General features: G+C 34.0%; 1 protein-coding gene across 2 annotated transcripts; it reads right to left on the bottom strand.

Annotated features, from left to right (window-relative positions):
* Positions 1-891: 891 nt before the first annotated feature.
* Positions 892-10,280, bottom strand: LOC124848314 (translation initiation factor eIF2B subunit delta). 2 transcript variants are annotated; one of them, XM_088113551.1, is made up of 7 exons: positions 9,556-10,280; positions 4,377-4,520; positions 3,731-4,050; positions 2,395-3,139; positions 2,190-2,286; positions 2,052-2,106; positions 892-1,244 (listed from the first exon to the last, which is right to left on the bottom strand). In XM_088113551.1, exons 1-7 carry the CDS (start codon positions 10,043-10,045, stop codon positions 1,182-1,184), a joined length of 1,914 nt encoding a protein of 637 aa, XP_087969677.1. In that variant the 5' UTR covers positions 10,046-10,280; the 3' UTR covers positions 892-1,181. The 2 variants fall into 2 exon arrangements, with proteins under 2 accessions (XP_087969677.1, XP_087969676.1); XM_088113550.1 differs by having other exon boundaries at positions 3,731-4,080; positions 9,556-10,279.
* Between the last annotated feature and the right edge of the window lie 13,640 nt (positions 10,281-23,920).

Raw genomic sequence — 23,920 nt, forward strand, 5'->3', positions numbered from 1 at the left:
ACGGTCATCCTCGCGCATCCCGCAAACGGCCGTTTTTTCCTTAAACGGATGTTGACATCCGTTTTTTCCTTAAACGGATCTTGACATCCGTTTTTTCCTTAAACGGATCTTGACATCTGTTGAAGGATGTCACCTACGTTTTTAATTTTAGGGTTTGTTTTATTAGTTTATTCTTTATTTTAGAAATATTTTAATAATTTAATTTAAATGTTTTGATTTATTATTTTTGAATATGTTTTTAATGTATTTTAATAATGTAAGAAAAATGAAAAAGAAAGAAACAGATGAGAAGAAGTGAAACGAAGAAGACAAATGGAGTTGTTGAGTAAAACTGAAGACAAATTATTAAACGGAATTGAGAGATGGAAAGATTGAATGCAAAGAGTAAAGTAAGAGAACTAGGTTTGAAATAAATTAAAATAATATAAGTAAAAAATTTTAATTTGAGGATATAATTGGAATTAAAAAAAATTGGGGAGGTGTAGGGAGAAAGATGTGGTGGTGGAGGGAGCAACACCCCTAATTTTCACTATAATTTTTCTCGGACAAGACAGAGGGTGGAAAGAACAAGGTGATGATTTCAAAACTAGCAAGCAAAATATATTTTTTAGAAGCGATTTTAAATTGACATTTTATTTTCATCTGATTCTTAATATTGAAACATTGGGACGCAAATCTATGGTACATCACCAAACATAAAAGAAATTATTCAAATTCTGTTAGCTTCAAATGATTTATTCCTTGCAAACTTAGACCCTTCACATGCGAAAGGGGTGACAATTAGCAATCACACGCAACACAATTTTGCAATGATAACTTCAATCCGTGGTGATGGTTTTCATAATTACAGTACATCAACTAAAGAAGGGGCTAAGCACAACTACAACTTGCTAAACCAAAATTGTGACAGAATAATTATCCAAAATTTGAAAAATAATCGAAAATGAACTGTTACAGATGATGAGAATGCAAGGTTAAATCTTCCTGGAGAGGCGAAAATTTGCACTCTTCTCTAGGATAGGCGAATACAACAGAAATGTCCAAAATTTCGGAACAGGAAGGCTCATTAACATTATTCCTAGGTGAGAAAATAATACAAAAACATGCATGCCAACATATTAGGCTTCTACATAGGGATCTTGCACGCCCACAAAATGGTGATGGTACAAAATTTGCGTAGTTTATATCCAGACCTGTTCTCTCCCGTATTCTCTTACAATTACAGGCACACTTGTAGGGGGAACCTGATAAAGCAAAATACGTTTTCTTTGTAAATCATCAAGATCTAAAAGTGATAAACATGTAAAGAACACTATGGTCTTTGATAGTTATGTATATAATCAAAAGCATATACTTTTCTTTTTCTTTCTCCATGATAAAGGTCTCTTTAGCAAAGTCTTACCGGCATTGAACGTTTAGAGAGGGATGCTTCTTTACCTCTATTTTCTAATGTCCTTCCTTTCTTCATTTCCAGATTTTCTTTTTGGTTATATAAAATGTTTAATGAAAGGAAAAATTACAAAACAAAATGCACATTGTGCTGTCCTGAACCAACAATCCTGAAAGGTTATCTATCTGTTCAACACTCGGGAATGGTTTCAATACTTTATTATTTCTCTAACACACTGGCACGAGCCTTCGCGGCTTAATGCATGGATATAATGCACAGCCCCATTGACAGTGAGCAATATTCAGCTTTTTTTAATAGAATAGAGAAGTTACAAAATTACAGCTCACGCTCTAGATCACTAGGACACCGAGGCAATCCCAAACTTAAGCTTTTAGTTAGTTTAATACAATATTATATCATCTTCTGACAGTATTTTTCCATTTTTTAGTTGTTTTATGTTATTCTTTTATGATTTTCAAAGTGCTATTATATGTTCATTCAAAATCATTTTTCCAAAAATAGTGAGACAGAATTTGTGTTCTCAATTCATCTGCACAAGTACAAGTTAGAAACTATGCAAACTACAATAAAATCCTGAAGCTGAATTCTATGCATGTTTTAGCAGCAAAGACAAAAATACTCTTAAGATTTCAGTACTTACCATGCCATAATCTGTGACAATCATTGAAACATAATCTGAAGGTGTTGCATCATAACTGCCATCAATTTAAATAGAAGTGCAATGTTAAGAATGAGAAAATGAGAATTTGGAGGGTATCTCAGCAATATGAATGCTTACATCAGATTTAAGAGTTGCAGATTTTCAATATTGGCCCAGCCATCCAAGTGGTTGACATCCTCTCTACCCAATACATTTGAAATTGCATCTGGATCACCTGTAAGAATATCATAGAAACATCAACCTTCTTACAGACATAATGCAAAAAGCTAACCGTGAACTGTAAACAGAATCCTCATCTTATACAACTGTTCTATGTACGTACCAAGTTCATTAGAGCATATTGAGTCCAACTGTACCCGTTCATGAAATTTATATGCCTCACAACATACTATGACAGGTACACGGAATGCATGAGCAACCATTGCAACACATGCAGTCCCTACTCTTGAATATACTGTTCCATTAGATAAAACTGATGAAGCACCCAGAAATACTCGAGTAACTTCGTGCATTATATAGGAAACGGCATTTATATGAGTGTATGTACAGCTAAGACCTTTCTCCACCAGCCTGCGAAGCAAAAGTTGCCCTCTAAGCTTTGGACAAGAGTCAACTACCACAACGCGAAACTGTCTTCCTAACTCATGTGCATGTAATAGTATCATTTCAACAGCTGTCGAGGACCCATACGTTAGAAGAACATCACCATCTCTTATTTTGGTGACAGCATGCTTCACTATCACTTTGTTGGCGAGTATAATCTTCTCACTAATAAAACGCTCAATATCTGAATGGAGAGAAGCTTTTGCTTCTGATTCAGACAAGGTCAAAGGTAACTTGGCTATCCGACTTTTGAGAAACCTAATAGCATTTCCCATGCTGATTGACAGAGGTCGACACTCAATAAGAAATGATACATAACTACTAATTTTTGCTGTTAAGTCCCTCACAAGAGTCTTCTCCTGTGGAACCTTGTAGTCTTTGATGGCCTCCTGAAATGCTTGAAGCATTGCAATACACCGAGCATTGGCACCAGACATATCTCCAGTTAGATACTGCAAACCCACCTGTAACATAAAAAATGGAGAGTTTAAGATTTGAGAAAAAATATTTAAAGAGGTCTAAATTTCCTACTCGTTAAAAATAAAACACCATAAGTTTTAATTTTGAATTGGCTCATAAAGCTGTATCCTTTCCGCAAATGTATAGAAGGTTATATGCACTCTACTTTCATGTGGATGTCATTGAACTCAATCCTTAAGTTGCAGAAGGTGTGATAGGCAGTAAGATGCAGTGCAATAACAGTCAATGAAATTGGCAATTGCATTATGCAAGTTGCATAGAATCCTTTAACTCAGCAGATTTAGAAAAATTGATTTAATATAAACTACACCACTGTACACAAACAAGCAGTACTTAATCTTTCTTTTAGTTTTTCCTCCTTCTGTTGTTATCGACACCTAAGGAACAAAGGAAGCACTGCATGGTGCCTGTCAATGAACCATATTATGTCATCTAATGAAAAGAGTGTTCAGAATGCAAGTGACGAATGTTGATGCATCCAGTTTTCAGAAGGGCTCACATGCAATGCTCTTAGTGCAGTACATACTATATTATAATAATGGTAACAAGATGACATAACAGAAAATGCAAAATACCTTATAAACAGCTGGGTGCACCGGAGAAAGATGGAAAAACCTTGCCTCGAGATCTGGAAGCTGACTCCCATGTTCATATTGCGGCAAGTGCCTGAACAATTCAACTCTGTTCCTAGCTTCAGTTTGTTTTACCACTGCACGACGTTTAGCTTTCTCCACTCGGCTCTTGTCATCGTATTGCATCCGTGGTTGAGGAGCATCTTTTTTTCTATCCTTTTCTGGTGGAATCTCACCTCCCTTCTTTTCGGAGGCTGCAACAGCTGCATTATCAATTTTCTGAGCAGGCTTTGGAGCTTTAGATGGTTTGGCATTTGCTGGCGCTGCAGTTCCAGATGCTTTATTTCCTTCAGCTAGAGATACAATTTTTATTGGAGCTAACTAATCAGCATTATCTCAATGAATTGTGCAGAAAAGTGACCCATGAAAGAGTATCATAAAATCCCACTTTTAGGCATGTTATGACTATCAGAAACAAAGTATTAGGGTATATGAACACAGTAGTTTTGACAAAGAATTAGTCACAAATACACATAAAGGAATACGATGAGCCCATAATTGCTCATCACAGATAATATGTTCAGCTTAAAAGCACTTAAATCAGATAGCTTAAATACATACTCACAGGACACAATTATAAACTACGCACCTTTTGCTGCAGCCTTTGCAGCTCTTTGAGCTTCTTGAAGGGCACGTCTTTCAGCTTTTGAGGTTTTTGGTTTCTGTTTTGAACTAGCAGGTTGCTCTTTCACTTCCACTGCTGACCCTCCTCCTCGGCTCCCTTTTTCTTTTTCTAATGGGGATTAGAGAAGAAAAAAAAGTGGGTAACAGAATACTTGAGATTAAAAACAGAGAAATATATTTTTAGAGGACTATCTGGACCCTTCTCATGTTCTACTATTTATTTGATAAAGAGTTGATGTTCTACTATTTATTTGATAAAGAGTTGTGTTCTACTATTTATTTGATAAAGAGTTGATGTTCTACTATTTATTTGATAAAGAGTTGCTCTTCTACTATTTATTTGATAAAGAGTTGATACAATAGGGAGTGGAAGGTCAAGGGACTGTCCTGGACAGCTAGGTACAGTAAGTACCCAGAGACCTGAATGCTTCCTTTATCTTCATATAACAACCCTTGTTCGGGGGCCTTTTTGAGGTACAAAGAATGCGAATGATAGCATTCCAATGGCCAACACATGGAGCCTGCATGTAAACTACTTCCTCAAGATCATCATGGAGGAAGGCATTTTTTATATCCAATTAATGAAGTGGCTAGTGACGAATTGTTGCCATTGCAAAGAAGAGACGAATAGTAGTCATCTTGGCCACAAGAAAGAAAGTGTCACAATAATCAAGGTTATAAACCTGAGTGTACCCTTTTGCAACTAACAAGGCTAAGCCGATCAGCATCACCATCAGGGTCAACTTTACTGCATACACCCATTGACAACCAACTTCCTTTTTGCCTAGTGGAAGGGTCACAAGCTCACAAGTATTATTGTGGTAAGAGCTTGCATTTCTACCATCATGGCTTGTCGCCATCCAAGATGATCAAGTGCTTCATTCATATTTTTGGGAATAACAAGAAAAGACACTGAGGATAAAAGGAAATAATACGAAGGCGACAATCTATGATAACTAAGAATATTATAAATGGGATGTGGTTTCGAGTGGAACAAGAACTTTTTCTGAGAGCAATGGGCCATCCTGAATCATATTCTTGGTGATTTGGACTATCCCTTCGAGTCGGATATCAATATGTGAAGATGATGGTTAAAGAGGACTTCGATCAAGACTTGGATTGACAGAGACATTAGAAATATTGGACTCAGCCACTGGAATAGGAAGGATCTACTGTATGACATGAACATCTTGAACAGATGGAGAGAAGTAAAGAGTTTATTCAAAGAATATAACATTGGCAAACATGTAGTACTTCTTGGTTTTAGGAGAGTAACATCGGTACCCTTTTTGAAGTTGTGAATAGCCCAAGAAGACACATTTGATAGCACGAGAAGAAAGCTTGTCTAACCCTATAGACATCTCATGAAAAAAACATACACAACCAAAAACTCGATAAGTGTGAAAGAGAGGATTATTTGGAAACAAAATGGAAAAAGGAACCTTATGATTGAGAAAGGATGACATCCTATTAATAAGAGATGACATCCCCAAGTGATGGACGAGAATATGAACACTAAGCAAAAGGGTACGAGCAGTTTCAACCAAGCACCTATTTTTTCTTTCTGCAATACCATTTTGTTGAGGTGTATAAGGATAAGCGGACTAATGTAATATACCATGTGAACCCAAAACTGCAGAAAACATGGATGAGAAGTACTCTTTGGCATTGTCACTTCTTAAGATTTTGGTTACTTGACCAAATTGATTCTTGATTTCATTCATAAAAGATGTAAAGATGGGTAACAATTCATAACGATCTTTCATAAGATAAACACAAGTACATCTTGAATATTTATCAATGAACGCAACAAAATACCTAAAACCAAAAGATGAGATGCGACTATGTCCCCATATATCAAAATGGATAATAGAGAAACTAGAATTACACTTTGATTGAGACCTTTTAGAAAGGGTGGATCTGACATGTTTTCCTAGTTGACATCACTCACATTCTAAAGTCTAGAGACCACTAAGTTCAGGAAACATTTTTTTTTTTAATTTTGACAAATGAGGATGGCCAAGCCAATCATGTACATTTTAGGACTAGGAGTTGCAACACAAGACACACGTGGACGAGATCCAAAATGATATAATCATCCAGTTTCATATCCTTCTCCAAACCATGCTCCTAACAAAAGATTTCTTATTGAAGGTTATTGAACAATTTAATGTTTTGGTTAACTGGCTTAAGGAAATTAAATTGAAAAGTATAATTAGGGACAAAATGGACAGACTTTAGATTTAGGGAGGGAGATACGGAGACTTGACTGACTCCCTCTGAGGAAGTTTTAGAGCCATTTGTAAGGGTTAGGAAATGATGTTTTTCTTGAAAAGGAAATGCTTGAGAACAAAGAGGTATTACCAAAGATGTAATCAGAAGCTCCTGAGTCAATTACCCATGAATTTTGACCTTCCATGGATTGAGATATGCAAGTTGTTGATTTATTTGGAGTTTGAAATGTTTGTGCCAAGTTGTTAGACTTTAACTATAGATACTCTTGATATTCATCTTCAGTGAACTTGGAATCAATAATTTCAGCCTTAGAGACATTGGCTATTTTGGAAGGAAAACCATGCAAGGAGTAGTAGTTTTCTTGGGTGTGACCCATCATTTTATAATATGTACACTGAGGACAGCCTTGACCTCCACGTCCTCCTCCTCTAGTGCCACATCCTCATCTTCCTTGTATAGCAACCATGATAGATAGTTCCATTTGTTCATGAGCTTCCTAAGTTTGAGACATTGGTACGCAAAGAAGGCGTGTGGTCAAGGTATCCATGAAAGAGACCTCATGATTGGTAAGAAGTTGATCTTTGATACGATCAAAGTTTGAATGTAAAGCATGAAGGAACATCTCCATATAATATTTGTCAAGTTTCTTCTTGATTCCCTCCAAAGATTCGACTTCCAAGAACATCCTCAGTTTTCCCCCAACTTATTGGGCTTCAATCATGAAGCCTACAATATCATGGTATGTCATTTTGAGAGATGAAAGCTTGTTTCCAGAATCATAGAGATGTAGGATATTGTTGGCATAGATGTTTTGAGCTTTCTACCAAAAGGAGTGACATATTTTGAAAGCTCTAAGGGACATCAGAAGTCTTTGTTCCACGAATTGCCACAATAGGGCACACAACTGGAAATCTGCTTGTTGCCATTATTCAACTTTTTCAACAGGCACATGGCTTCCATCTTGCTCAAGGTGTGGTCATTATGTCCTCGACCAAGAAACCACATTTCAACTGTAGCAGACCAAGATAGATAATTTTTTCCATTTAGCTTCTCGAAAGTAATGGAGGGACTTCTAGAGAATGGAATTACACTTCCAGTGGCCACTTTTGATCAAAGGAACAAAAAAAAACAATGAGGAGATGTTAAAATAGCAAGGGAAAACAAAAGCCCTACGGTGATGCAGTGACATTTCGAAATGAAGTTTCGAGGGTCAGAACAAAGAGAGGGGGCTCCAGCGACAGCTATGGAGATGGCGCAGTGATGTTTAGATGAGAGGACGTAGGCGTGTGGACAACATGCACCTGATTGTAGCAAACAGAGACGACGTATGTGGCAGTGTGTGGGGCCGAACTGGCCTTCGGCACCAATGAGGTTGGCTATTCCTTGGAGCGCCGATCCAGATCCGATGGTCATCGGGCAAATCTACAACAGTGACCGACAATGGATCGACAGAGAACAATGGTTGACAATGTTGGACAGTTTCAAAAGGCAATGGACAGCTACAGATAGACGTGGACATTAGCGAACAAAGCTAGACAATTGCGTTGCGGACAAGGGTGACTAGTGTTGGCGAATAAGACAAGACAGAAATTAAAGCAGGATCGACCCGCTCTGATACCAACATGAGATTAATAACATAGAAATATATTTTTAGAGGGCTATTTGGACTCTTCTACTATTTATATTGATAAAGAGTTGATATAGTAGGGAGATGGAAGGTCAAGGGACCATCCTAGACTCAGTAAGTAGAGATAACCCAACACACTACTCCTTACTTTAGTCTTTCTGACTACACTAACATAAGTATACTTAATAATTATTCCAACAAGAATCAAGCAAAAAGTTAAATAAAAGTAAAAACAAATTATAGATAGAGACAACATGTTTAAAGCTTGCAAATAGTATAAAGCATGCATCCAAGCTTGCAAATAGTATAAAGCAACACGCAAAAATAAGTAGATATTAAAAGAACATGTAGCAAAAGATATATAATATATTCAATTAAATAATACAAATTCAATTAAATAATACAAATAAATAAATAATATCACTTCAACTTCATTTACATTTCTTGTAAACACCGCAAGGAATTCAAAGAAGTTCCATCTTTATGAGCATGCGATGTAATACTCAAATTCACAAACTCAATACAGATTGCTTCTCTTCATGAAACACATTACATTACTCCTCAAGAACCCAACCCTATCCACTCTAGATCCTATGAAAGGTTGATTGATTACTAGCCCCTGCCTCTATAATCAGTTTCTCATGAGCTACACAAAAGCTCATCTAAGTGCATGTTTGAGTTCATATTAAAATGCCAACTAAAGTAACTTTTGGATTCTGTGGGAATCACACTGAAATACAAACTAATGTTTGGGGTTTCCGTTCAGGTTGCTCCATACTCAGTTTGGAAAGTATATGCTTAGTTTCATAACATGTTTGTCTACTCTTAAAAGTTCGTTTATACACTTTGTAGAGCCAGACTTGAGTTGTTATTTCAAACCCAGTTGCAAACTATATTATACCGCAAAAACTATAATCCAAATGCACTAACATGATTTAAGGAGAATGTTTAGTTTGCATTGAGAAATTGACTGAGAATCCAAAATTAATTGGGTTGAAGCAATTCTAGCATTGGATTCAAACGTTTATGCCAAAACTTATTATTAACATCCCTATACAATAAACATAAATCACATCACTTCAAAATCAATTTTGCAAAAATTATTTCGTACAAATCAATAGTTCTGCAAATGCTGCCCCAATCGCGCCCTAAATCACTTAAACCACAGTTCCTACTTTCACACTAAACACGACAAAAATTAACATTTAACGCATATTTCTACCATTTCACATCACAAACCACTTCAAATTCAAACCTAACTAAGCATTGACAAGAAACTCACCGGGAATCCCTAACGAATCATTCACCACCGAAACCGTGGTCAGCTCGCTCACAGGCACGACGACGCTCGAGGCCGCCGCCGCCTTCATCGCCGTCAGGTCGAATCCTCCGCGGGGGAAAGACGAGGCCGCCACCTTCCCACCGTTTCCCTTGTAGAAGTCGCCGGCGATCCTGCTGGAGTACGACGACGATGGCAGAGCGGGCGACAGCGGCGCGGTGAACAAGTCCGCGTTGTCGTAGGAGGTTCCGCCGCCGCCGGAGTCTGCGCGAAGGGGAGATGAGGCGGGGGGCGCATGGAGGAGGAGGTTGTCCGATAGGTGGCGTGGCGGCGGGATCATGACCGGCGAGAGGGAGTTGGAGATTGGGGGCGAAGAGTGGGTCGTGTTTGGAGGACCCGATTGAGAGCGTTCGGGCGGGGCAAAGAACCCGACTTGGCGGAACTTGGGGACGGGGTCAATCACGGCGCGTGGGGCGCGGCGAGAGGGATCCATCGAAGAAGAAGAAGAAGAAGAAGATGTAAGAAAAGTAGGGTTTACGAGAGAGAGAGTGACTGTGTTTGGATGGAAGGAAAATTTGGAAGGTTTTCTATTGTTTTCTCGGGAGAATTTTGAGGGGCTGGAATTTGATGGAGTGAAGTAAACGAAAGAGTGAAACCGTGAAAGCACTAACAGAGTGGCTCGCTTCGCAGCCGAAATGAATAATGAGTTTGCGATGGAAAGGTAGATAAGTTTGTGATTATGGAGGGCCTCATAGTTTACCTTAATAAACCAGTTAAAGGTTTTGAATTATTGTTAATAATTTAAATATATAGATATAAAAATTTAAATATTATATATACATATAATATTAAGATTTATAAACTTTATTTCTAAAATATAAGTTGTATTTTATAAGAATCTTGAATTATATTATTGTAAGAGGATCCACCAGCGGAGAAGTCGAAAAATATTTTAATTTAATTTAATTTTTATATAGAATAAGGGTAAAACTCTAAAAAATAGTATTATTGAAGTCGTAGTAGTTTAAAAATAGTGAGATTCGGTTATTTAATATTAAATAGTTTATTTATAAATAATTTTGTTATAAAAGAGTTTCATTATTTTAAAATTTATCATCTCTCTCTATAAACCACTTTTCTATAGTTCTTTATCTTCTTTTTAAGAGTTTTAACACCTGAGTCATACGATCAGTAAGTTCCTATGAGATCACAACTGAGTAATCTTTATTTCTAACCGATCAGTTCTTCGTTTAGATAAAGTAAGTTTCTACCTCTTTTTCCTTTTGTTATCTATTTATGATCATGCATAGAAAACCCCGACGCATGTATCATTGGTGTTCATTCCTTAGTTATTTGTCAATATGTGGTCCTAAGGACTCTTTCCTATCATAATTTGGTGATTCGTAGGTGTTTCTAGAGTTCCTTGTGCGGGAAGCAAATGGTGTATGTTCTTAGAGCTCTGTAGCTTTGGTGTAAGGTAAGAGAAGATAATGTTTGTCTTTAAATTGAATAATAATGTATGAAATTGTGATTGTTGGTGTGTATGTTGTTGTATACTAGTGGTTATGTCTAAAATGATCGTTTTAGTGCTAATTGGGTTTGATTAAGAATAATGAATGGTATGATGCTTTATTCTTTGTGTGAATTCTATGTGAACTTAAAGTAACCTTGTGAATACAGTTGGTATGATTGTGTTGGTGTTAATTTTGGTTGAAATGTTAAGAGTAAAGGTGTGAGTAGAGTTATAGGTTAATTTGGTCTAAAATGAAGGTTTGAGCAGTGATTTTTCTGAAATACTAGTCTAAGGTGAGAATTTGTTATTGTCATTTGCAACTTGTTTTGGATAAAAATTAGCTTGTGTGTGTGTTAGAATGGAGTGGTAATCATTTTGGAGTGTTTGCAAAGTTGTTTAAGTGTATTTTAGGGAATTAAACTAGTGAGATTTTAAATTTTAGGTTTTATGTTTAAATGGTAATTTTGGAGGAAGTTGGTAAGTCATGTGTGTGACTTTTTCATATCCCTAAGTTGCTAAAAAATGATCTAGAACTTGTGGAGTTTAATTTGGGTCTCTAAAGTGAGGTTTAGGTTAATTTTAGATTGAAATCTTATGGTAAAACAGTTTAAAACGAGTTTAGGTTGGTTTATATACTTTTGTTTAGCTCCATTTGAGTTTAGAATACAATCTAGGAGTATTAGAAGTTGGGAAAGATGCATAGGATAGGTCATGAGTGGTTGAAGGGTGCAAATTCTACAGTTTTGGTGCTACAGAATTATGCAGTCTAGTTGAGTGAGTGTAGTCTAGCTGAGCGAGCAAAACACTTCTAGTTAAGCGAGTGTAGTTGCTGAGCAAGCAAAACTCATTGTTTCTGTATTCGCATAGCGAGCCATGTAAGACCCTAGGAAATTGTGGTGATTAGGAAATAATGTGATTATGAGACTTGGACATTATTGTTTGATAATTGGTGTTTGAAGATTAATTGTTTTCTAAAATTATAATTATTATGACTACTATTTAATGTTATTATTGATTAAGTGGAATATATGATTGATATATTGTTACTGAAATGATTTGGGTGGTGTGTTGTTACCAATATGATGTGTTGGATTAATGATAGGAGAGTGATTTATGATTGAATAGGTGTGGGCCAAAACCTAGAAAGAAAGGATTAATGTAAACTTTTAGTTTTAATTGTATTTTGAGAGCAAGGACAAAAGAGTCATTTTACCCTCATTAAATGGTGTAGAAATTAAAATATGGGGGTGTAGAAAGAAAAAGAATAAAAATAAAAATCTGAAACAAAATAAAAAGATTACGTGAATCTTTGAAATATTTGGTGGTTGTTGATATTTTAAATAATACATAAGATAAAATAAGAGGGGAAATCTTGGTGATTTTATAAAATAAGTGAGAGATATTATTTTAATTAAAAAGATAGAGATAGAATAGAAAAAGATAAAAAGGGAGAAGAGTAAAAAGGGGATGGATTGCTACCCTAAAATCAAAAACGAAAATTAAGAGTTAAGGGAGAGAAAAGATGTTTTCTACGTGAGAAGAGGAAGAGTTATAGAAAACCTTCGTGCAAGAAAGGACTTGTTGTATTTTTGAAGTTAGATAAAGCCCTAGGATTGGCCAAGGTACGGGGAAGCTTACCTTTATTTGTTAATTGTGTTATATGTGTTCTTGGTTATTTGGATTAAAAATCATTATTGATATATGTTATATGATTATGATTATGGTTGTATGTTGCTATTGTTGGGCAAGGGTTTATGCATGTATGGACATAAGGTTTATGTAATATTTGTGTTGGGTTTTCTCTATGAATGTATGTATGGTTGTTGGGTTATTCCAACGGAGGGTTTAGTGCTAAAGGAGAATAAAGTTATGAGGCTTGGGGGTTTTCCATGCAAATGTATGTGTAAAGGTGTGGTAATAATCATATGCATTATAATTGGGTTTCATTGGGTATAACATGTAAATGATTGGATTTGGATGATTCAAGTGTTGTGATGTATGTGTTTAAGTATGTTTACATGGATATGTGATGCTTGAATACATGAATGATCTTTTGGGGAAGTTTCCTAATTATTTAGGGTTGTTGCATGTGTGTTCGCATACTTGAATTATGTCCAGGATGTGTTTCGTTTCGCAAATAATCAATTATCATTAATCATAATCAATTATTGCGCGTTGATATTGAGTCTAGTTGCGTGAATAATCGATTATCACTTATGATAATCGATTATCCCTTCTTATGTGACGTTTCTGGGTGATTTTCACTGAGATAATCGATTATCAAAAGTGATAATTGATTATCACAATGTATTTTTGTGAAAAATGGCGAATTTGATGAAGAATGGACATGGTTCAAGCCTAGGAAGCAGTGGAACGCGTTGGTACTCAAGGAATGAGAGTAATGGACATGTTTAGGGTCAATTTTGACTTGTGATTGTGAATAGGAGCATGAATGAGTGTTGGGATCTATTGAAGTATGTGATTGATGAGCATGAAGAGTGGAGGATAAAGTCTACTTGTTGTACTTAGTAAATCCTGGTGCTATCTATGGATAGGTGCTTCCTTTTGCCTTGTGTGCACTATAAGGGTTATTCGGCTATTGAGTCTTCCTTGTGTGGGGGTGAAGGTTTCTTCCCTATCCTTGTATGGCAGGATTACATGTTCCTTGTTGGATTACGGGACTACTCAAATGTATATGTATGGAGAATCTACAGATGGGTTGTGTGAGAATCATTTCATGTTGTCTAGAGTCATGTCTAATCCTTTTGTTGTCTTTACTTCCTAGTTGAACTTTGAAATATGACAAAAATATTTCTCTAAGTTATTTTTTGAAATTGTTTTGATTATGTGCCTTTGAGTTCTTTTTTCAATAAGTTCTTAGAGTTATGTTTCCTTTATGTCATTTTAAAGTTTCATGTTGTGTATTGATTCTAGTAGGAACTTCTACCATTTGGTATATTGTGAACTTTTGAACTTCTAAGAATGTTTTCAAAAATCAGATATGGGTATGTAGTGGTGTGTTTTATGTGCTGGAAAAACAAAAAAGAAAGAAGAGACAAAAGATACAAAAAGAAAATGTAAGCAAAAAGTACAAAAAGCAAAAGTAAAAAAGCAAAAGGTAAAAGCAAATTCATGTCACTACTACAACTAGCTTTTGGTGTGCACTTTCATGTTGATTTGGTGTTGTAATTTACATATGAAGTTGTTGCCTATAGCCTTGTTATCTTGTAATTGATGCTAAAAGTGTATCCATTGGTCACCATTTGCACAAAATTTACTAAAGACAAGAAGCACCACTTTCAAGTCTAGTAATTTTTTGTTTTGTTCATCCATTCTAGAGGTTTTCTTTAGGTATTTCTTTTTATGTGTTAAACCTTCTTTCTTGACCATTTAATTGCTTGTTTGTCTCCTTCATTGTCTCGATTGAAGTTGCGAGAAAACAATTGAAGGGAGGGGGGTTGAACAATATTTTCTCACTCTTTTTCGCGGCTAGAGGGCTAAGCATGATGTACGTAATCACTCATGAGTTAGTTGTACTTTAACTATAAACGCAATTCCATGAAGATCGTTTACAAAACTAAATTTATATTCTCTAATAAATGTATAAGCAGTAACATATTAAAGATGTAAATGCTAGCTAAAGATTTAATCCTAACTTAAGCGTCTAGAAGGATTGTCTTCATCAAGAGATAGTTGTTTACAAAGAGGACTACAACACGCAAACAATTTTTATATTGGTTCACTCGTTATAGCTACATCAATTTATCCTCTAAATTAACTTAGAGGGTTTCATTAAATATTCAATGAAGTACAAGTGAGTGATTTAAACCACTCTTAGTGTTCCTAATCCTATTGAGTAACCATTGTTACTTCTGACTAGTTGAGTCTAACTCACTCCTGATTGCGTATTATTATTCACCACTCCTAATATTCCTAACTTCTTCTAATATCACTTGTGATACATCGTCTAGTTGAGTATTTCCCACTCCTGGTTATGAAATATTCTTCATCACTCCTGGTATCCTTGATCAGCGAATAACCTTCAGTTACCCTAGACTAATTAAGTATTCTCACCACTCCTAGTTTCTCAATCAACCAGTAGTTGTTAGTTACCTTTGACTGGATGAGTATTCCCACCACGAATAACCTAGATTGGATGAGTATATATACATATATACATACTTATATATATGTATATATATATATACATATATGTATATATATATGTATATATATATATATATACATATATGTATATATATATATATATATACATATATTATGTATGTATACACATACATAATATATATATATATATATATATATATATATATATATATATATATATATATATATATTATTATTATGTATGTATATATGTATACATAATATATACATACATAATATATGTATACATATATACATACATAATAATATATATATATATATATTATTATGTATGTATATATGTATACATATATTATGTATATATATATGTATATATATATAATATATGTATACATAATATATATATACATAATATATGTATACATATATACATACATAATAATATATATATATATATATAATATATATATATATATTATTATATATGTATATATGTATACATATATTATGTATGTATATATATATATGTATATATATATATATATATATATACATAATATATGTATATACATACATAAATCAACCAGTAGTTGTTAGTTACCTTTGACTGGATGAGTATTTTCACCACGAATAACCTAGATTGGATGAGTATATATACATATATACATATATATATATATATATACAATATGTATATATATATACATATATTATGTATGTATACACATACATAATAATATATATATTATGTATGTATACATGTACATATATGTATATATGTATACATATATTATGTATGTATGTATATATACATATGTTATGTATGTATATATACATATGTTATGTATGTATATATACATATGTTATGTATGTATATATACATATGTTATGTATGTATATATACATATGTTATGTATGTATATATACATATGTTATGTATGTATATATACATATGTTATGTATGTATATATACATATGTTATGTATGTATATATACATATGTTATGTATGTATATATACATATGTTATGTATGTATATATACATATGTTATGTATGTATATATACATATGTTATGTATGTATATATACATATGTTATGTATGTATATATACATATGTTATGTATGTATATATATATATATATATGGGTTTGTTAACTTATGTAATCTTTTAAAGTGTACCATATCAGAAATTATTCAAATATCCTTAATCTTAAAATTTAAATTACACTTTAAGAGGTTACATAAGTTAAGAAACCCTTGTATATATATATATAATAAATTCTATCTTTTATAATAAACATTCTATGCTTTATAATAAACTGAATACCAAATTGCCAAATCAATGCCCAACTTAAAACAAATCTACTATCTATAGTACCACAACATTCATCACACCAATAAATAATAATGTGTACAAGATAACTTTGATAACTTTTTATTAAAACATTATCTCACAATACAAAACCGAAAGCAAATAGTTAACTCCTCCTTATTAAAACACCACAAACCAAAGGAAAAGTAGTTAGCTCCCTAGATTTTCCAATTTAGCTCTTGCACTCAATACTAACATATTATTATTTCTTTTTTCAAGCCATCCTTCTTCCATCTCAAACTCATAGTATCTGCTCTTTTCTGTTTATCGTCACCTAGTTGCCCTAAAAAAAATAGTTTACCTCTGAATAATAATCTGTCTATATTTCTTTTTATCTTTTTATGCTAATTATCAACCTCCTTAAATCTATTAAATTCTTATAATTTCATTCAATGTAATATCAAATCACTTTTCGTCTAAATTCATTCTTTGCATTTTAATACTAATCAAATACAAATTCATTGCCTTCCAAAACCTAATTTTCTTGCACCCAACATTTTAATACTAATCAAGTACAAATTCAACCTAGTGTTGTCAAAATGTGGGTTAGAATTTTCGTGTTAATCCAGCCCAAGTTCAGACTGGGTTGGGTTTGAAAAGAAATATATTTTTCTTATGCAGGTCAATTTTTAACTTGACAGACTCACTTAAACCTGATTCATCCGGGTTGAACCTGTGATGAATCGAGTTGGTTCACCAACCCACCTAATTTTATTTTATTAACTTATTAACTTATAAAATCCTAAAAAATATTCTCCTCGCGACTCTACAAAACGAAACCTCATATTGCTCTCATTGTGAATCATGAATGTGTTCTGCTCTCACAGTGCTCTCATTTCACTATTGATCATCTCCAACCCTTAACCCAGGTCAGTTATTGCATTCCCTCATGTACCAGTGCTCCTGTTTCATTCCCCAACCCATGATTCAGTGTTAAAGAAAAATAGTGGACAACCTATTATGTATTAGCCCTTCAAGCGTACACTAAAAGCCAATTTGACAATATAAAAGTTCTAAAATCAAAGTAACTACTATAACAATGGAGTAGGGGTGGGCAAACTGCACTATTTGCACTGCACTATAAATCCTTTACAATTAACTATAAAATAGTTTAAAAAAATTGAACTAAACTAAAAAATAGTTCAAACAAACTGAACTAAACTATTTTTTAGTTCAGCTAACTGCAATACAGTTCAGTAAATTGTTTTGTGAAAACAGTTCAGAATTAAAGCTAAATGATACTGAAAACACTTTTCTTCCTATCTCCATAGAGTCCTTTTTGCTTTGTATGATCTCCATCAGCAGAGTCTCCACCCCCATCTTCAAACACTTTATCACTTTGTTATACTTGTTTGGGAAAAACAAGTATAAAACATTGTCATCCATTTGATTCTGTCATGGAGAATAAAATCACAAAGCCTTCCACCCATTCACTTTTATGTGTAAAAGCAGAGTTTCTATGGTAACAAGGAGACCAGAGACACCAAATTTGTATCCATTAAAGCTTCCATACATATCTACAGCAAAAGAAGTTTCGGAATAAAGCATAACTCAGCAGAAAAAAAGGCATCATATTGATGTCATAGCTATCTCCTTTTACTGTCATATCAACCTTGCATAATTGCTAAAGGACTATTGACTTGTCTTAATTCCTGTACTTCTATACTTAGAGAAATATGTAAGAACTGAACAATAATTTACTCCTTTCAAAAACTTATTCTATTTCTTGAATAACATTATGTGTACATAATCTTCACATGGAGTGTTATCAAAAGACTAATTTCTATTCAAGAACCTTAGCTTTATTAACATCACTTTTAGTAGGATTTTCCTTTCTCATTATTTTTTCTTTTCATCCACTGAAGTTGATTATGAATCCTCCATCAGGACCTGTTCAAGAACCTTAGCTCCTATGCTTATCAAGACCAAAATTTTGAGAGGACAAGCCTGGTCTAACATCAACAGACCTAACTAATGACATGATTCGCCTGTTATACAATTCAAGCAGAATTTTAGGCTTATAGAAACATAAATAATGAGCCAGTAAAATTCTTTGAAATCTGTAGTAAATAAGAACTATAAATATATATTTTTCCTTACACACCTTGAGAAATAGTATAGCAGGCAGAGTTGCTCAGTGATGTAATCTTGTTGAACCTTCTAGGATGACTATAATCTGGTAAGAGAAACAAAAGAATAAGAAAAAAAAGCAGGTGAACTTTCAGGCAGAACTATTAATCTATGTGGATAGGAAAAAAAAATACTAGAAACACTGGTGAGTTTTGTTGTCTCAGTCAACAAATACAGTAAAGCCATCATAAATCAGTTGGATGATTCATCCTGTTCAACTTCACATAAGTTTTTTACATAAAAAAAATCGTGTTCCAGATTAAGAATATCTCTCACATAACTTGTGCAAGTATCTTTTCTCATCTATAAAATTGAATCAGTCATATCAGTGTGGCAATGAAAGGAGGATTTGGTGCTACTTGATTCTCGGATGAATCATCATGGTTGAAATTGTTCAAGTACTGAATATTATCCTACTCGGCCAACCATGAGATTTCAAATGTGTTTTTAAATATAAAAGTTACTGGATCCAGTCAAACATGAGTTGACATGACATGTAAAATTCCACCTTAACATAGCAAATACCATTATACCTATCATATTGGCCTCCTATGTATTTGGAAAAGTAAAATAAATATTAAAAACCTCTTCTTTGCTTTATCATTTAAACTATGATCTTCTATCTGCAATCTGCAGATTCTAGAATCCGATCCACATAAAAATAAAAACACACTCTTGAAATCAAATCAAATTGAAATGAAATTGAAGAGATACGCAACATGATATATGTTGACTCAAGCCATAAATCAAATTGAAATGAAATTCCTACTACAAATACTAACCCTCCATATAGCTTGTTGGTATACCAGGATATAGAGCCATAGCCATTTTCTCCCATCTATTGCATATAATTAAACCAAAGAAAAAGTATTAGAGACACATTTTTAAAATAAATCATAATATTCCTGAAAAATTATCACAATATCTTATAACAATATGGCCATGAAATTGTAGCATACCGACACTAATAGCAAATCTCTATTGAAGATGGAGTAAAGAATTAAAAATTCATAAAACCATTGTTAGGGAAAATAACTTGTGATCCATAAATTAACAAACTCTACAAATACTAATTTTCTCTATACACAACCGTGGATGGAGAACAAGACACAATAGTCATTAAGTTCAAGCTCAAGAATAACATCTTCAATAGGCTTACATTAAGGTCGAGGACTTACATCAATGCTTCTTTCTTGATTTTCAATCATCCAAACTAATAGCAGCACTTGAAGGTCTCACTTCATCTTGAGATGCTATCTCTACAAAAATAAAATAAAATATTTAATCATTTTTTAACACGTAAAATATAAATTAAAAAAATATATAAATTTGTCATATAATCTCACCTTGCTCAAATTTATCAAGTTCTTTAGGATCCTTGTCAAAAAGTATAGAGAAAGGTGTTCCTTTTAACCAATCTTGTGTGCAAACAAGCACTTCCACTATTTTAGGCGTTAGGCAACTACGATAAGGACTAACCACTCTTCCTCCTGTACTGAATGCACACTCTGATGCTACGGTAGAGATAGGAATGGCTAACACCTCTCGAGCCATGTTCGCAAGGATAGGAAATCTAGTCGAGTTGACTTTCCACCAATGTAAAATATCAAGCTCAACTGACTTCATATAAGGTTCAGGATCCTCTCTCAAATATTTATCAAGCTCTGATATATAATCAAATCTACGTCTTGTAACTCTTAGGTAGAAACTCATGCCACGAGGATCATCATCATCATCATCTAGTTGAGATTCTTGTTGGCTACTTTGAGAACCCTCCTCAATACCTTGATATTGTTCATAAAGTGTTTTTAAATATGACAATAATTTTGATTTCAATTCATTGGCCATACTAGATTCAAAGAGGTAGTCAATGAAGTAATTAACAAAATCCAACTTACTCCTAGGGTCAAGCACAACAACAATCAATAATAAGATATTAATTCCATTAGGATTTCCCCAATATTTTTCATACTTGCCCTTCATCCTCATTGCCATCAATTTTATGCTCAAATCACTACTCTCAGAATATTGTTGAATCCTTTTACCAATTCCAAACACCTCCTTCATATACATATGACTGGTGACATAAGAAGAACCAAAAATGCGTAGGGTAGAGTCATAAAACATCTTTAAAAATGGTAGAATAGACCTCGCATATTCCCAATCCTCTTCTAATGGCACATCACCATTACTTTTGGCCATTTCAACACTAAATTTCTTATCTTACATATCTAGCAAGACAAAGGCATCTTTGTACTTCAAGCTTGCCTCTAACATTAAGTAAGTTGAATTCCACCTTGTTTCAACATCAAGACAAACAATACCTTTGTAAGAAATTCCCTCTTGTTCAACACATGCCTTGAATCTAACAAATCTAGCGGGAGAAGATTTCACATATTTAACTGCACTTCAGATTTTTGAAATTGAATCTTTGATTTCTTTTAAGCCCTCCTTCACAATTAAACTTAATATATGAGCACAACAACGCATATGAACATATTCTCCCTTTAAGACGAGACAATTCCATGATAACATCCTTCTTTTGAGGTACTGGACCCCAACATCATTTGTTGTAGCATTATCTACAGTGATGCTAAGGACTCGCTTCAACTCCCAATTATTCAAACAAGCCTCAACATGTTTAGCAATGAGCTCCCTTGAATGTCCCGTTGTTTGAGAAAAATTCAAAATTTTCTTTTGAAGTTTCCAATCATTATCAATAAAGTGAGCTGTTAAACTCATGTAATTTAGGTTTTGGATTGAAGTCCATGTGCCTGTAGTTAAACAAACCCTCTCACACTGCTTTGATAGAAACATTTTCAACTTTGCTTTTTCCTCTTCATAGAGTTCCCACATTTCACGCCTCAATGTAGTGCAGGATGCGACTTCAAATCGTGGTTGCAAGGACCATACAAAGTCACAGAAGTCCTCATTTTCCACAAATCGAAAAGAAAGCTCGAACTTCACAAACATCTTCACCAACTTCATTCGAGATGCATTTTGGTCAAATTTAGAAATAGTTGGTGAAGGGCTAACACTAACTTCTGTAGTTGATGATAAAAGCTTTTGCCTTTTGAATGCTTCTTTATTAGGATTTTCTTTGCATCTCGTCAAATGATTCCTCATCCCGCTTGTTCCAGCCAAATATTTAATCAAATCACCACAATAATTGCATTTAGTCTTCTTCTCAGAATAAGGGTTTTGTTTAGTAAAATGTCCCCACACATCTGATCGACCTTTACTATTCTCAATTGACGATGAATCGATATAAGAAGGTAAATGATCCATTCTAGAAGTATTTGGTGTGAGGGTTTCTACCGTTTCTGACATTCACATCACTACATTAATTAAGAGTTCAATCAAACAAAAGGCAAATTTATCTAAATGATGATGATGATATAGGGTCTGAAAAAAAATTCAGAAATCACATCACTACATTGATGAAAGTGTTGTGATAAACTCTGAAAACAAATTCAGAGTTTATAAATATTAAAATATATTAATACTTGATAGGTAGCCATATATATGAAGTGTAATGAGAATGAAGTGTAATTCCTCGAAGAAAACATGTATCCTACAGAAAGTGAGAAAAAAATATATGTTAATCGAACTCTATATTTAAATAAAAAGAATAAGCTAATTTAATTATGGTGGGCCTATTCTCTGGCTGACTCTGAGCACACAGTAGAGCAATTAAAACAACTCTTTTAAGCTCTTCCTCCACATAGTTACCCTCCAGGTTTGGATCTGCTAGTTCACTAAACTTCTTTTCACAAGCCAATGGAAGTGCCCAATCATTTATCGATCTCTTTACTGTAGGACTAAGATTTTAGCGAGAACTTTGAACTTAGTAGTGTTGTTGACATTGACAATACAATTGGGATAAAATGCAAATACAGTACCATAATACTGTGGCACTGCTTTTCAACAAAAATTGGCCACACAAAGTACACCAATTTTAATTACTGAGATGAAATATACCACTAAGGAAACTTTGATTGGCAAACAATTTTATCTCAGTTTTATCCAAATAAATATTTTGGGAAATCGTTTCATACTTTCTACAGCGAAATGTAACAAGAGGCATGTGAGGCTTCGTTTTGGTTTAACTTTTCTAACTACACAATAATCTTCATACACAATAAACAGGACAACTACTGGCAAAGCATGGTGTAGTGTTTAACGATGATGGAAGAACCCTAGATGGTAATTTAAAACCCTTATTGGAATAATAAAATACCTTGGCCACTGATGATGGAAGAACCCCAAATGCTCTCTCCATGTACAAGCAATCGTTACAAGATGTCTAACAAAATGTTTGAACAACTAAGAATACATTTCAAGAATGTTTGAACAACAGGAAAAACATTCGTACCTTAGGGTTCCATATTTGCTTCTCTTTTCCAGTTAAAGGAGAAGTGTTCTCAGAATCTTCGACGATGGAGGTAGAACCTTCGACAGTTCGGTGATGGAAGAGTGCAGCAAAGCCTTCGATAGCGGTGAGTCTTCGATAGCGGCGAGTCTTCGATAGCGGCGAGTCTTCGATAGCGGCGAGCCTTCGACGATGGCAAACCTTCGACAACGGTAACCTCGACGGCAGCGAACCTTCAACAACGGTAACCTCGGCGGCAGCCTTCAACAGCGACAACCTTCAACAGCAGCACCGAGTGAGTGGGATGAACGGGATGTAAGGCAAAAAGCAAATGAAGCCGTGATTGGGAAAATAGATATAAACTTAAACTGCAATTAACTGCATTGAATATAAAATAGTTCAGTATTTTTAAATTGTATTATTAATTAGTTTAATTAGTTTTTAGTTAACTGTATTATTAGTTTTTTAAGTTTTAAAAAGTATGGATTAACCATAGTTAAGTATTTTAAGTTAACTCTGCCCAGCCCTACAATGGAGGGTTTCCATGCACTTAAAAGAAAAATAAATGTGAAATATCTATAGTTATGTTCTTTATATCTAAGCAATAAAATTACTTTCCTCTCCTCTCTAGTTACTTCTTCCATGGTTTCAAAACATTATTATTTCCAAATAATAAACTTCGAAATGCTACTAGTGCAAATTAGTTCCTCTGCTGTAAATAGTTAATATGATTATATATAGGTTTGATAGGAAATAATTGAAAAATATGTCAATATTAACTATATCTTTTCTGGCAGTAATTTTATTAAATTGCTTTAATAAATCTGTTAAAAGTTATTTAAATCAATAAGGG

This window comes from Vigna umbellata, chromosome 4 (assembly GCF_029865625.1).
Source record: "Vigna umbellata cultivar VRB3 chromosome 4, Vumbellata_1.0, whole genome shotgun sequence".
Classification (NCBI taxonomy): Eukaryota; Viridiplantae; Streptophyta; class Magnoliopsida; order Fabales; family Fabaceae; genus Vigna; species Vigna umbellata.